The sequence below is a fragment of the Oxyura jamaicensis genome, unplaced genomic scaffold, assembly GCF_011077185.1.
Source record: "Oxyura jamaicensis isolate SHBP4307 breed ruddy duck unplaced genomic scaffold, BPBGC_Ojam_1.0 oxyUn_random_OJ71496, whole genome shotgun sequence".
Taxonomy (NCBI): domain Eukaryota; kingdom Metazoa; phylum Chordata; class Aves; order Anseriformes; family Anatidae; genus Oxyura; species Oxyura jamaicensis.
In genome coordinates this window covers 159595-175890 of record NW_023310552.1, presented here as the reverse complement: position 1 = coordinate 175890, position 16296 = coordinate 159595, and the positions used below count along the sequence as shown (strand labels likewise).

Sequence of the window (16296 nt, the reverse complement as noted above, 5' to 3'; positions counted from 1 at the left end):
CTAGCATTGTTCCATACTGACACGAATCAAATAAACACATTTCACAAACGGAACTGTTTAAGGATTTGTAATCTAGTGAATAAGCCTGGAGCTTTCATTCAGAGAAAACAATTCAGCCAAAATCCAGCTGAATCATACACTTTGTAATAACATTGATTTCTTCCCTTTCTTCTGCTTGGCTCAGCTTGCTTTTACAAGTTACTGAGAAGGCATTCAGGTAAAATAGCCACCAATATATCCCCAACCACAAAATATTTTATTTAGTTGGTAGATATGTCTCTGCTTCAGAAACAGACAGAGGAATGTCTTCCGTAAACCCATATCATATATAGTCATATATATATATTTCTCAAATAAAATGAGGGCTTTATTTTTAAAAAGACATGATTTTACTGCATTAGCAATTGCCCTTCTCATATAATAATTGAGATGCATTAATGTAGTTTTTATGTATGTACAAAGAGATCTTTACACTCTCAGATGGATCTGGTATATATTTGCAAGTGAAATCCATTTAGATACAGCCATACATGTAATATATATGTCATAAGGAAAATAAATGCATTCAGAGTCAGTTCAGATTGTAAACACCTCTTCAAAATTATCTGCAAGAGAACACTAATGTTGTCCATGCATCTATTAATAATAGAGGGTCCATGACATCATTTTACTAATTACCTGGTTTTAGTGCACTTCATGTAATGGTATTTGTTTTACTTTTCTAAATGTAGTCACTCTTCTCTGAACAGTTCTTCTGGGTTCTTACCATGAGTAAAATCTCATGGTGGTTAAAGAGAAGTGAAATGAAAGTGTGTCAATAACAAGGTCATTACATTAATGCATATACTTATTAACCTCCCATCTAGGGAAGAAAGCAGCCAAGCGGCATTGGAGGGGCCTGGGATCCATCAAATATGTAAAACCCTCTTTTTAAAATCCTTTTTGCAGACATAAGTTGGCTTTGCTCAATCGTGTCATGCGTCTGCCTCCCCTGGTGTCACTAAGATAGCTGCTCTGAAGCCTGCATGACATGTTGGGACTGGGGCAGAATTAATCAGATCTGGTCCCCCTCCAGAGGAAAAGAGCAATAACAGGGCTGAGTGTTCCATGTGGGGTCACCTTGTCCCAGTGGGCTTCCTTTGGCTTGGGAGCCCACAGAAAAGCTTGTCTGGATCTGGGTGGAGAGCAGACCAGAAGATCAGCTGCATGGGGTAAGCTTTTCATGCTGTATTTGTACCACTCCCAGGGGCTCATGAGCCTGTGGGAAGACCCAATCCCCTTCTGGAAATGTTCATTTCCATCAAACATCAGATTACAGCAGTAATCTGCAGACTTTTCAGGACTGTAACTTACCAAAATGGTTTGGTGACAACTATTATTTCTTCACTTGTTTTGTAATGGTGAGTATGCTGATAAATGGATTGGATGGCTTCTTAATTTCACATTGGGATCCATTAATATCCTCTGCTGGAATGTTATTTGGCAGCTTGGCAGCAATATTCACTCAATGTCAACAGGTTCCTTCAAGCCCCTCGTCCATGTATCAGAAAGCCCCAGCTGTGTTGGATGCTCACAGCTGACAAAACCAACCAGGGAACTCAGCTGAGGTCTTGTAGCTCCAGAAACATTTTGCCCATGGAAAACCTAAACAGGTCTCTACAGAGGTTTGGTCAAAATCTCCAAGGCTGCTTGCTGTCACTGAAGAGGACTGCATGCAGCAGAGCTGGAGGGGTTTTGCCTTACAAGGGAGAAGGTGCACCTGAACAGGGCTGGCTCCCAGCCTTGTTCTGCTGTCTTCTGGTGGAGATGTTCACTACCATCATGATGTAGCGTCAGGAGCAGGAGACACCTGTGAAGTTACCATAAACTACCTTTAACCAAGGGAAGGACAGGCACTTCACAGCTGCGTTTCATTCCCTGGAGATGTCCACGATAGGTCAGACACATGCCCTGAGGGCCTCTTCCCACTGACTAAAAGGGTTTCTAGCAGCCAGACCCAGTACAACAATTCACATCCTTTGGCAACTTTTTGGATTGGGTCCAGCTCATATATATAATTTTCCAGTCAAACTCCATTTCTACTAAAGTGGAATAGCTGCTATCACATTTGTTAATTGACATCAAATGCAGAGAAGCGGAGTTTATGCTCATGTTTTGACCACTAAAACCTGATTTTTTTACTGATTTTTCCAGAAAACTATACAAATGAAATAATACACATTTTCATTTACCTGTCCATCGCTTGGGTTAGTGCTTGCTCCTTTGCTCTTACATAGGAGGCTTGGGTTGATTTTCCAGCATACTACAAGTACCAAAGTTAATTGCACTACCATTTTTCTTTTTTGTTTGTTTTTCCTTTATCACGTCTTGTATTACTGTGGAGAGAGAAGAGCTAGAATTTCTATTCTTCTTGCTGAAATAGGGAGATGCTCATTTTATTGCCAGAGGTGCCTTGTAATGTCTTTTTAGGTGTCTTCAGTAAAAGTCTCCTTGGCTTCTGTAAGTTAAAGAGAATGTATAAGCTGCCAATTTTATGCTTTCTGGGAGAGGCATAAGGATATTGTTGGAGACTTTGTGTCCTGGTTTCAGTTAGGACAGTTATTTTTCCTCCTAGTAGCTGGTAGGGTGCTATGTTTTGGATTAGGATAAGAAGAGTGCTGATAACATGCTGATGTTTTAATTGTTGCAGAGCAATGCTTACACTAAGCCAAGGACTTTTCAGCTTCTCGCTCTGTCCTGCCAGCGGGCAGGCTGGGGGTGCAGCAAGAGCTGGGAGGGGACAGACCCAGGACAGCTGACCCAAACTGGCCAAAGGGGTATTCCATACCATCTGATGTCATGCTAAACAATATATAGGGGTGGCTAGCCGGTGTGGGGGGCCGGCTGCTCGGGGTTGGGCTGGGCATCGGTCAGCGGGTGGTGAGCAATTGCATTGTACATCACTTGTTTGTACAAATTATTATTATTATCATTATTATTTTCTATCTTAATAAACTGTCTTTATCTCAACTCACAGGCTTCACTTTCCCATTTCTCTCCCCCATCCCAGAGAGGGAGGGGGGAGGGTGAGCGAATGGCTGTGTGGTGTTTAGCTGCCAGCCGGGTTAAACCACAACACTTTGCTATTAAATTCTGTGCCGCTGCCTTATGGGAACTCAAAGCATATATGCTGCAAAATGCAGGTTGTTTTAGTGCATTACTCCTGCTGAAGCTGTCTTCCATCCCTCCTTTAAATAAAATAGAAAATCCAGTAACCCTGTCATAACCTAGCATTTAATGACAGCTCAGGCACAGTTAATTCAACTGGTGGCCAATAAATATATAAATATATCAGCCCTCGGAATGGAGAGGAGGTCTGTCAAACTTCAGCCTTGTTGGCTAAACACCTGAAGGGGAAAAATGACTTGAAAGAAACTTAATTCAAAAAATCCTTTGGGCCACACTGTTGCATATCACAACCCAGGAAAGATGCAGACAGCTACGAAGAGGAAGACATCAATAAATAATCAGGGGTCTTAGACTTTTAAATGGGAATCTGAGCACTGCAACCCAAAGGTACATTGAATCTTTTCCCCATCTTCCTAGCAGGTACTCATGCCTGTGTAAGCTATAAAACTTTGCTCATTGCAAATGTAGCTTGCCCTTTGGACAGATATTTTAACATGGAAATGGAAAGTCTTAGCTTGAGACCGCTCAAAGGCATTTTTACCTGCAGCAACTTCTGTTTTATATTTTGTAAAGACTTCTCCCCCCCCCCCCCCCTTTTTCTTTTCCTCTCTCCCTTTGCCGAGGGATATCTGAATCCTACTTAAACATTTTTATGTTGCAAACAACTTAAATTGAGCAAGTTGTGCAACATACAGACAGCCAGCAGGAGGAACCCCTGCCACATTGACGCTAAAGGTGAGACCAGCCAGGGCAGCTGGAGATGAAATGGGCTTTATTTATTTCCCCTCCCAACAAAACTGCAGCGCACACTAGCCCTGTGCATAGGTACTTATCTGACAGTCATAAGCCTGTCTAGTTGGTTAATTAGAATTTATAAACCATTTGGATGCATCATTAGATAGTGCCCTGGGTAGGTAGCACGGCTTTGGCTGTAAATCAGGACAAATGTCCACCCTGAGTCATCCTCTTCCTCCACAGTCAGAAGAGCAAGGCTGCTTTGCCCTTGATTTACCCATAATTACAAACTGTACTATATACATATAGCATATAATATAAGAATGAAGCAATGCTCTTTTGGTTGCCAATGTTTGCAAGAGATGCCATCACAAGCCCTGGTTGCTGTACTCACCTTGTAATGCAGGGTCAGGATGCTTCCTGTCCTTACCCCTCCAGTCCTGAAAAAGAGTCTTCTGATGTACTCATGGCTGCTAAAATCTCAACCAAAGCTACAGCTATGAGATGTTGTGGAAAATGCACACCCTGCACCCTACACATCAGTTATCCTGACTGTAAACTCTGAAGCCTAATGATATAATTCTGAATATTAGCTCACTATTCTGCCACAAAAATTTACCTGCATTCTAAGTGGGCACTGGTATTAAGGGTAGATCATAGACTAGAAAATGATCTCCTATCACTTCCTTATTTATAAGCTAAAAACTTAGTCTTTCACACTAGAAGGCTAAATATGAAATTTAAGTAAGTGGGATTCCCTGTGCCACAATGAGACTTTATGGCTTGTAATTGTATGCTGCTATTCTTTATTGCTGAGTAAGTTGCCTTTATTCCTTGACTTCAGCTACTGCTGTCTCTTCCTCACTTACAGACCTGATGAGAAACAGGAGCACCAGTTAAGAAATAGTACTGGGCTGACCCCCCTTCACCCAGGGAAGGACTTAATATGTGTCATGAAAAACTTGTCCTGTAAGATCAGTGAGGTGCTCTGCTCAAAGCCTTTGTTAAAGCTCAGACACAAATCTGAACACTCCTGAATTCAAGGGGTGGTTGAGCTTGTTCTTTCAACTTACTTTGAACTAGATCCTACCCTGTTTCAACCAAAGCCAGATCCATAACTTTCCCAAGTTCAGAGTGATCTGAGCCCCTCTTAACACTGGGTTTTTGAATTGTCTGTGTGTTTTTTTCTGCTTTCAGCATCTGATAAGTCCAGGATCCTTATAAAGATATTTCACTACATTAGCAGCCTGAAGAGCTGGGCAGCAAACCCACAAACCCAACCATTACATTTCTCCAGGCTTTTCCTCCCCATCCCAGATCTTCTCAATTTTTTTTATAATGTCCCATTTATTTCCCATAGAGCCACAGCTTGGGACTCCACAGGCATTAAGACTCCAAGTGTGCAACAAGCAGAAGGAACAGATGAATGTTTAAAAAACAAAAAACCTATTTTCATGCAAATATCCTTAGAGATAACAAAGAAATGAAGAGCAATATCCAGGAGGTACATGCAGAATTGTTTCTAAGTAGGCAGTTTTTGAAAGGCACACCCACTTTAAATACTTTGTACACAGAGCTCTTCCCTACCTGAGGCAGCATGATCCATATGCATGATGGATCTCACAGCCAGAGCAATCTGCAGATCTGCATCTCATTTGCACTGACTGTAGTCCTGGTGACAGTGATGAAAACGCTGCACGTTGCTCATGGACATCAAGTGGGACAAAATTCCTTTGCAATAAAGTGAGCCAGATTAAGAGCCAGCACACAAGGACGCAATTGAGGCCACGTGTGGCAGTTTGTCATTTCCTTCATCAGCCCGTGATGGCTCAGCAAAGACAGAATCACAGAATCACAGAATCACAGAATAGTCTAGGTTGGAAGAGACCTCAAGATCACTGAGTCCAACCTCTGACCTAACACTAACAAGTCATCCACTAAACCATATCCATGAGCTCTAGATCTAAACATCTTTTAAAGACCTCCAGGGATGGTGACTCAACCACTTCCCTGGGCAGCCTATTCCAGTGACTAACAACCCTTTCAGTAAAGAAGTTCTTCCTAATATCCAAACTAAACCTCCCCTGGCGCAACTTTAGCCCATTCCCCCTCGTCCTGTCACCAGGCACGTGGGAGAATAGACCAACCCCCACCTTGCTACAGCCTCCCTTCAGGTACCTGTAGAGTGCAATAAGGTCGCCCCTGAGCCTCCTCTTCTCCAGGCTAAATAGTCCCAGCTCCCTCAGCCGCTCCTTGTAAGACTTGTTCTCCAGACCCTTCACCAGCTTCGTAGCCCTTCTCTGGACTCGCTCAAGCACCTCCATGTCCTTCTTGTAGCGAGGGGCCCAAAAGTGAACGCAGTACTCGAGGTGCGGCCTCACCAGAGCCGAGTACAGGGGGACAATCACTTCCCTAGACCTGTTGGCCACACTGCTTCTGATACAAGCCAGGATGCTGCTGGCCTTCTTGGCCGCCTGAGCACACTGCTGGCTCATATTCAGCCGACTATCAACCAATACTCCCAGGTCCTTCTCTGCCAGGCAGCTTTCTAACCACTCATCTCCCAGCCTGTAGTGCTGCTTGGGGTTGTTGTGCCCCAGGTGCAGGACCCAGCACTTGGCCTTGTTGAACTTCATACAGTTGGCCTCAGCCTGTTATAAGTTACCTCTCAATTAATTTCAGAGAGCATTGCTTCAATCATACAAATAAGTTTATTGAGTAAACAGCCAGCAAGCAAAACAGCACTGGGCGGCCAGGGAGTCTCTGCTCTGCCAACGGCACCCACACACCCCCCCTCCAGAGTCCCCTTTTATAGTCTGGTGAACACGTGGTATATCCAGGTATGTTCTGCAACTGCTCACACTGTCGGCAGGGGGTCATGTCAGTCTCTCTGGTGGTCGTGGAGATGAAGGCCGTAGTCTTCCTCTGCATTGTGACTCGACTCCTTTTTCCTTATTTGGTCATGTCGGCCCAGCATGTTGCCAAACCAGTTTAACAATTTAGAGAAAAGAAGGGGGGAAGGGGCATAATGTCTAGCCAGGTGCTTCACAGTTTCTTATCTCAGCAAGAAACCTTCACTACCCCCACTCTTCAAACAGAACTCCTTGCTCTTATAATACAAAAAAAAAACAATGAACAAACATCGATTGCATATTACAAGCCCATCGGTCCAGCTGTCCTGGTTTCAGTTAGGACAGAGTTATTTTTCCTCCTAGTAGCTGGTAGGGTGCTATGTTTTGGATGAGGATGAGAAGAGTGCTGATAAAATGCTGATGTTTTAATTGCTGCAGAGCAGTGCTTACACTAAGCCAAGGACTTTTCAGCTTCTCGATCTGTCCTGCCAGCGGGCAGGCTGGGGGTGCAGCAATGTTAGCGTAGCAGACACATAACCACAGCGTGATTATATGAAGGTGCTTTATTCAGCGCTGGAAACCAGGGGCAGGTGCCCAAATCTGGCTTCAAGTCCCGTTACATCCCGATCGCTATTAATATCCTAAAAGTTACATATTCATTAGTATTTATTAATATTTACAACATCAGCCTCGCTTCGTATGCTAATTATCTCTCCTCCCATTTGCACATGCGTGGTGCTCTCTGGTGGTCGTCCCGGGGGTCTTCCAGATGAAGTAAGGAGTCATCCTCAGGGTTAAACTTTTCACCTCTTCTCCTTGGCGCATGCTCCTTTTCAGTTCTTGACTTTAATTAGTTCTTGGCTTCAGTCCTAACCCACCTTATCCATCTTATCTTCCTAACAAGGCTCAAGTTGTTCCTGTTCTATCTCTCAAGGTCCGTCTTGTCACTCCTCCATCCTTCTATCATTTATTTATGTTTTCCTTTATTATATACATGATAATATTTGGCTATGAATCTCCCATCTCATTATCAAAAGTTGTTTCTTAACCCTAACATTCCCCCCTTTGAAAATACTTCACTCTATTGGGGCAAGTATTTTCATATTCCACATCATGAGATCGATAACATCAGTATTATGCCTTACTGTGATAAGGGGTTTTCCTGTAATTTGAACGCTTTATTATTAGATCATCTGGTGGTGGTGGGGCGAGATGTTTTGGATGTTCCCTAGCAAGGATTTCCATTATTCGGCGGTTCCATGCACTACTCCTAGTTATTTCTCCCCGTATGCACATGTACATTAACCATATTATAAGAAACACAACTATCAGTAAAATGATCGTTTGTAGGAGAGATCTAACCCATCCTTGTAAGTGAAGTCCTAATCCCTCAAGGATAGCCCCCAACCAGCTTTGTTCAGCTTCATGCTTTTCCTCCCTTAAGTTCTGCTCGATGTGGGCCAATTGGGATATATCATATTCTACATCTGCAGTTACATTAGGGATATACACGCAGCAATGATCTACCCTATCTCTCAGATATCCACATACTCCATGCTCTTTTATTAAAAGCATATCCAAAGCCATTCTGTTCTGCAAGGTCATTTTAGTAGTGGCCTGCAATTGCAGATTTAGATCTTTAAATCCTTTCCTGGTCACCTTTGCCAATCTGTCCACCTGTGCCATCAAATTATATAGCATTTCTCTATTCCGATACGTTGCTACTGGGGCAAATAGAGACTCTATTGCCCACCCCATCTTAACTGCAGTGGGTGGTTCCTGCCATTCATCATCTTCTATATCCTGGTCCATTCCATCTGTCTCTCTTTTTGTTCTCGTTCTTGAGTCCCTCAAGTCTCCTTTAAATGGAAACTTCTTCCAAATAGGGCATAAAGTGGGCAGGCCCAGAGTGATTTCTTTTGCTGGGCCATCCAAGCCCAGGTGAGTTGTCCAAGTTCCATCATTGGTTGCCCATACGAAGTGTCCCATGCTCCGTATGGTTGAATATTTACAGTCTATAGCAATTCTCTTTTGGCCTTTCAAGTTCCCGTTTGTCTGTAGTCTTCTGCATGCACATCCTGTCGCTAAAGCTACTTTCACTGGCAGTAAAGTTATCAATTTCAAATCTGTATCACAGTCTAAAATTTGGGTACAATTCCACCAAGGGACCCTTTTCACCATTTCCTTATTACTAACCTCTGGTCGGGTTACTGTGTAAGTCTGGCCCGTCTGATTTGTATTTTCCTTTTTACCAGTCCATCTTATACACCAAGGGGTATCCCCCCCGTATTGGAATCTTTGTAAAATACTCATTGTCCATGCGCTGTCCCATCCCTCTAGTTCCTTTGGTTCGCTTGTTTCTTCACATTCCCACCTAATTCTTTCCTGTGGTACCGTACATTGTTCATCATACACGCACCATCCAAGCTTTCCACTAATTGTATTTAGGTTCGTAAATTCATAATTCCTCTTCCTTTCACATTGTGAGTGGTAAAGAATTACCCTCTCCCTGTAATACCCTACAGACTTTACCATTTCTGTAGTCTTTATTTCTTTGCATTGTATTGTTTTGTTTTGTTCAATCTGGGGCAACGGGGAAGTTATAATTCCCCATGGAATAGGATCACCTGCCGCCTTTGGTAATGGTAGGCAAGCAGTTACTTGGCTCACATTCTGTATTTTCGCAAAATCTCTGATTAGGCCTATCATTAAATTTTCCTCTTGGTACCTCGGCGGCCACTGAGTCACCTGTATTGAAGATTGAATCGACCTCTTTCTCTTACTTCCTACCTCAAGAATCCTAATTTTACTAAACCCTGCAGTGGTTTTATTATTATAAAAACATTGGTATTCCCCCAGGTCCTCTCTAGTAACTTCTTTTATTGTCAGAGTCATTTGTCCTCCCAATCTTATCTCCATCCCATGTCTTTCATCCCTTTTTATTAGTTCATTGTCTTTTATCCAGCCTATTCTGACCTTGCTACTATTCTGTAGAATACAATAAACGAGTACATTACTTCCCAGGAAGACTGGGTAATTCTCGTACCAGGTTTGATCCCATAGTCCTCCTTTCCTTTCACGCTCAGATTCCATAATCCGTAATCCGCACTGTCATTGGTCCTCACCAAACATCTATATTTTCCTTGATCTTGAAGGGTCAAGCCATGGAGGTGTAACTCTACACTACCTTCCTTTCCCAAGCCTCTTTCTATTGCCTTTCCTTTTCCTTTCCATTCATCCCATAATTCTCTTTGTCCTTTCTCATTGTCATAAATTACCTCAGGATTTTGCGGGGGAGCTCGGATCCTTTCCCACACAATCCGAGCCTTAGACAAATTTACTGGAGCATCATTTGCGACCTTGCAGACCAGAGTAGCATTGTTACCAAAATATTCTGTTATACTTCCTTGCTTTTGGGGTATCTCTAAAAATATAGCACTTATTTGGTTATTACACAATGGTACCCAAAATAATGTGAAAACCTTATGCCAAAATCTAGCCATTTATATACTTCGTATCCTCAGTTTAGTAGGACCTATTGGTTGAGCTTCCCAAAGTCTTGGTACCCGTTTCACTCGGGTGTAATGTATCCAGGCATCCACTCCTTCTACCTTGATAGCCGTAAAGGTTGTCAGTAAGACCTGATAGGGTCCGGCCCACCGTTCCTTTAAAGGTTCTTCATTCCAGTTCTTAATATAAACTGTATCCCCTGGTTGAACATCATGCACAGGATTTTCCAGAGACAAAGGTCGATTCCACACCAGGACACTGCGTAGTCGAGCTAAGGTTTTGCCAAGAGATAAAACATAATTATAAACATCTTGTTTACCACCAATATGCATACTTGGATTTGGCTCGGGGGATTCATAAGGTTTTCCATACATAATCTCAAAAGGGCTTACAGACATTCCACTTCTGGGTTTTATTCTGATTCGTAATAAAGCTATCGGCAAGGCCTGTGGCCATTGTATCTTAGCTTCCTGACAGATCTTACTTATTTGCCCTTTCAAGGTCTGATTCATTCGCTCTACTTGACCACTGGACTGGGGTCTCCACGGGGTATGTAAATTCCAGGAGATTCCCAATAATCTACTAACATCTTTAACCACAGTTGCAACGAAATGTGGTCCCCTATCTGAAGAGATACCTAATGGTACACCAAACCTAGGGATAATCTCCCGTAGGAGCCACTTCACTGTTTCCCTTGCTTGATTGGTGCGACAGGGAAGGGCCTCCAGCCATCCAGAAAAGGTATCTACCCCCACTAATAGATACTTATATCCCCTTGTTCTTGGTAATTCTATAAAATCGATTTGCCAGTAATCACCTGGTTCCATGCCTGTTCGAATTCGTCCCATTTCGGCATGTTTTCTTGCCACTGGGTTATTCTTTAAGCAAATTTCACACTTGGACATCACTGCCTTTGCCATTGTTAACATATGTACTGAGACAATATTATGTTTTAAATAAGTTACAATCGCTTCTGCACCCCAGTGACATTCGTTGTGTTTTGTTTGTAATATTTCTCGCATTATCAAAGAGGGTATCACCACCTGTCCGGTAGCAGTCACATACCATCCGTCAGAATTCTTTTGAGCCTTCATCAGTTTTGCCAGCTTCTCATCCTCCTGGGAGTACCTTGGGAACTTTGGGAAGTTAAAACGAGAGAGACCTACCTTCGACGGAATCAAGGCCATCAGTTTCCATACCTCTCGTGCAACCCGTCGAGCTGTCTGATCTGCCAGCCTATTTCCTTCTACAACTTCTGATGTTCCTCCTTGATGGGCCTTACAGTGCATTATGGCCACTTGCCGGGGTTTTTGCACAGCCGTTATTAATTTCATTATTTCCTCTTGATGCTTTATGTTAGCTCCTTGCGAAGACAGCAGTCCTCTCTCCTTCCATAACGCTCCATGCACATGCACTACTCCAAAGGCATATTTTGAATCCGTCCATATATTCACTTCCTTTCCTTCACTCAACTCTAATGCTCGCGTAAGGGCTATTATTTCTGCCCGCTGTGCTGAGGTCCCGGGGGTTAGAGAATTCACTTCGATTATAGTTCTTGAAGTCGTTACTGCGTATCCTGCATATCGGGTCCCGTTTTCCACAAAACTACTACCATCAGTAAAAAGTTCCCAATCATACCTTTCTAGGGGTGTGTCCTTCAAGTCCGCCCTGCTGGCATACGTATATTCAATGACTTCCATACAGTTATGGTTCAGACTTCCTTCTTCCGGCGATGTTCCTAGAAAAACTGCTGGGTTCAACAGATTAGTTGTGTTTAGGGTCACATCATCCTGCTCAGTTAGTATAGCCTGGTACTTCATCATTCGACTAGGTGATAACCAATAACCCCCCTTTTGTTCCAAAACTGTAGTTACCATATGTGGCACAAATACTTCAATGCGTTTCCCCAAGGTGAGTTTTCTAGCTTCTTGGATTAGGAGGACTGTAGCTGCTACCGCCCTTAAACACGAAGGCCACCCTGCACTTACTGCATCTAACTGTTTGGAGAAATATCCCACTGGTCGTTTCCAGCTCCCTAACCGTTGAGTTAGCACCCCCAAAGCTAATCGCTGTCTTTCATGGACAAATAATTGGAAATCTTTTGACAGGTCAGGCAAACCTAAAGCGGGTGCCTTTGTGAGGGCCTCTTTCATCTTCCTGAAAGCCTCCTTTTGTTCTTTTCCCCAGACAAGCACATGGGCCTTTTGAGCTTCATAGAGAGGTTTAGCTATGAGCCCATAGTCCATTACCCATAGCCTGCACCAACCAGTCATACCCAAGAAGGCCCTCAGTTCATGTAAGTTTTGAGGTTCGGGAATATCGCAGATAGCCCGTATTCGATTGACTCCTAATCTTCTTTGTCCTTGTGAAATTTCACATCCTAAATATATTACTGTTAAGCATGCAATCTGTACCTTTTCTTTTGAGACCTTATATCCATTCATTCCTAATTGATTTAAGATTTCAATAGTTACCTGGATGCACTGTGATTCCTCCTCGGTAGCTATTAATATATCATCCACATATTGTAGTAACAAATATTGGTCCCTTGGTACCTGGATACATCCTTGCTTAGTCCAGTCTTCTATTTCCTTAGCCAATTGACTACCGAAGAGAGTTGGACTATTCTTGAATCCTTGCGGGAGCCTTGTCCAAGTTAACTGCATCTTCCATCCGTTGTGTGGATTTTCCCACTCGAAGGCAAAAAGTTTCCTGCTATCCTTGTCAATGGGTATGCAGAAGAAAGCATCTTTTAAATCTATTACTGTAAACCATTTATATTTCTCCTTCACAGATGTTAACAATGTGTAAGGATTAGCCACCACTGGATGGATGTCTTTTGTTATTTCATTTATTGCCCTAAGGTCCTGTACTAGCCTATATTCCCCATTGGGTTTCTTTACTGGGAAGATTGGGGTGTTATATTCTGATTTGCACTCCTCCAAAATATGGTAATTAAGAAATTTGTCTATTATATTCACTATTCCCAACCTTGTTTCCAGTTTTAATGGGTACTGCCTGATCCGAACTGGCCTAACCCCTTCCTTCAACTCTATCTTTACAGGTTGTGCTCCCTTTGATTTTCCAGGTACGTCTGTCTCCCAAACTGTAGGTATGACTGCATCCTCTACCTCTTTTGGTATCCGTGGGACGGCCTTCTCTGTAATCATCAAAATCTGTCCTACTTTTGATTCCGGAACTTTCATAATTAACTCCCCATTCTCGAAGACCAGGGTGGCATTCAATTTCGTTAACAGGTCCCGTCCCAAAAGAGGGACTGGGCAGTCTGGCATATACAAGAATTCATGGGTTATCTCTTTACCCCCAAACCGTAAATCGAGGGGTCGAAGGAATGGCCGTACCTCTTCCTTCCCCGTGGCACCTACAATTGTAGTCTTTTTATTCCCCACCTTCCCATCTAATTCATTAAGTACTGAATATGTAGCTCCTGTGTCAATAAGAAACTTTACCTCCTTATTTCCTATTTGGATTTTCACAAAAGGTTCCTTGTCCTCTTTTAACCTATTATCTAGTCAGCTACTGTATTCTCCCAGCACCATGGCTTTTGCTATTTCTTGATTCTGAAAGAGGTTCTTGGTGCTGGAAAACTGTTGCTCCCTAAAGGGGCACTCATTTTTCCAGTGACCTTCCCTCCTGCAGAATGCACACTGATTCAAACCTAGTCTGTCTACCCTGTTCCTACTGGGACCTGCATATCCTTTCCCTATCCCCACTCCTCGGCTATTAGGATTTCCTCTTCCCTTACCCCTTAGTCCCAAACCTCCTCGCCCCTGAATTACAGCCAGCAAACCCTGTTGCTGTCTCTTGCTTGTTTCCTTCTCCCTATTATTATATACCTTCCAAGCTACCTCTAATAACTTATCCATGTTCCTCAAGTCCACACCTTCCAGTTTCTGTAGCTTTTTCCGAATATCTTCCTGTGACTGCCCTAAGAAAATAAGGGCTAGCTGAGCTTTAGCCTGGTCGGTTTCTATGTCCAAATCAGTGTATTTTTTAGCAGTTTCCTTCAATCTCTCCAGAAATGCGGAAGGTGATTCCGCCTTTTCTTGCCTCACATTATATAATTTCGACCAGTTTATGGTCCGAGGCATAGCATTTTGTACACCAATTTGTACCCAATCCTGATACCTCTTCAGCCTTCTCATTCCCTCCCCAGTATTATAATCCCACTGCGGATCCTCAGTGGGGAAGTTCTGATCAACATTCCCGGGTACCAATCCATTCCGAATATCCTCACGAGCTCTGTCCCTAGCAGCTCGTAATACCATATCCTTCTCTGTTGAATCCATTAAGGTGTCTAGTATTACTTGAATGTCATCCCAATCCGGATTCTGGGTTTTAATTATCATTTTCACCACTCTAGCTACTTTATCAGGATTTTCTCTGTAGCTGCCTGTTTCCAAATGATTAAGTCTCCAGGAGTAAAGGGCACTTTCACATATATTGGTCCCTCCGTTCCTACTCCCTGCCTGAGGGGAGCAATTATATTCCCTTTTTGTTTACTTGTATCGCATCCTGTCCTTTGCTGCTGCCGAGTCCTATATGATATTGGGGATGTTAAAGTTGGTATTTCCTCCTTTCCATCACTATCACTATCTTCATCCCCCCTTGCCTTATCCTGACTTAGTTCTGGGGCAGACGGTGCGATATCCAGATCTATATTTCCACTGTCTGTCCTACAGCAATTATTTTTCATAGCTTGGTGTTTCATACAATGCCTGTCCCTGGTACAGGCTTGACATTGTTCATTAGCAAATATTTCTAGTACCATTATTCCACAAGCACGCTGCCACTCGGATTTTCTACGCAAATAGAAAAATAACTCTACATATGGGAGTTCATCCAGTTTTCCCTCCCGTTTACAAAACAACATCAACTGTAAAATGGTATTATATTGTAACGTTCCATTTTCAGGCCATTTTTCCTGATCTTCCAATTCGTACTGTGGCCACAAAGTATTACAATAATCAATTAATTTCCCTTTTCGCATTTCTTGCCCAAAACTTCCCTCTCTCCAATGGGCTAATAAACATCCCAATGGTGACGATTGTGGGATAGACGCACCCTTTCCTAAAATCCCTTTTAACCTGTCCATTACCAATATAACTTTACAAAGCAACCACAAGCCAGGTGCCGCCTCTGCAGCACTTACCACACAAGGGTTAAAACCTAGAGAGCTGTTTCAGCAGCTACGGTGCCGCTTCTGCAGCACTTACCACACAAGAGTTAAAACCTAGAGAGCTGTTGCCGCAGCAACGCTTACCAGACCAGACGCTGATCCTGCAGCATATACCAGACCACCAATGCCGAACCTGCAGAGCTTTCGCTACTGTCTAACGGACGGCGCCTAGGCTTACTACGGGAGCTCCCTGCCCAACCGAGCGTGGCTTTCGCCGCGTCTGACCGGCAGGCTTTCCAGACCAGATCGGTACCGAAAACCAGAAAGCACCTTTGCTTACCTATCCAGTGGTACGTTGTGAGCAGCAGAGGTCGGTCGCGGGTCGATTGCTCCCCGAGAAACTCCTCGGTGCCGGCTGGAGCGTAATCGAGACACGATCCGCCTCAGCAGTGCCCACGCCGTCCCATCTGGGTCGCCAAAATGTTAGCGTAGCAGACACATAACCACAGCGTGATTATATGAAGGTGCTTTATTCAGCGCTGGAAACCAGGGGCAGGTGCCCAAATCTGGCTTCAAGTCCCGTTACATCCCGATCGCTATTAATATCCTAAAAGTTACATATTCATTAGTATTTATTAATATTTACAACATCAGCCTCGCTTCGTATGCTAATTATCTCTCCTCCCATTTGCACATGCGTTACTTGCTGTATGTGATCCCTGTCGTGTTGTTTATCCTTTCCGGGCCCTGGTATAAGATTGTTATGGTACTGTGCGGTGTAACAATAGCTTACGATATGATGAAATATCTGGCCATGACTCTAGCTTGGTATTTGTACTCAGCGCTGTCGTCGACTCTGTACTTTGGAAACTATATCTCGGAAACTATTAA

General features: G+C 43.3%; 1 protein-coding gene across 1 annotated transcript; it reads right to left on the bottom strand.

Moving 5' to 3' along the window:
• Positions 1 to 10258: 10258 nt before the first annotated feature.
• Positions 10259 to 14635, bottom strand: LOC118159658 (protein NYNRIN-like). The gene is made up of 2 exons (XM_035314225.1): positions 14032 to 14635; positions 10259 to 13746 (listed from the first exon to the last, which is right to left on the bottom strand). Exons 1-2 carry the CDS (start codon positions 14633 to 14635, stop codon positions 10259 to 10261), a joined length of 4092 nt encoding a protein of 1363 aa, XP_035170116.1.
• Between the last annotated feature and the right edge of the window lie 1661 nt (positions 14636 to 16296).

What these genes read in the sequence shown, in the direction of transcription:
- LOC118159658 (XM_035314225.1), bottom strand. Translation starts at nt 14,635, where the DNA reads ATGATAATTAAAACCCAGAATCCGGATTGGGATGACATTCAAGTAATA. An exon ending in AGGAGGTTTGGGACTAAGGG is followed by an intron (nt 13,747 to 14,031) that starts GTAAGGGAAGAG and finishes AAATCCAAATAG; the next exon opens with GAAATAAGGAGGTAAAGTTT.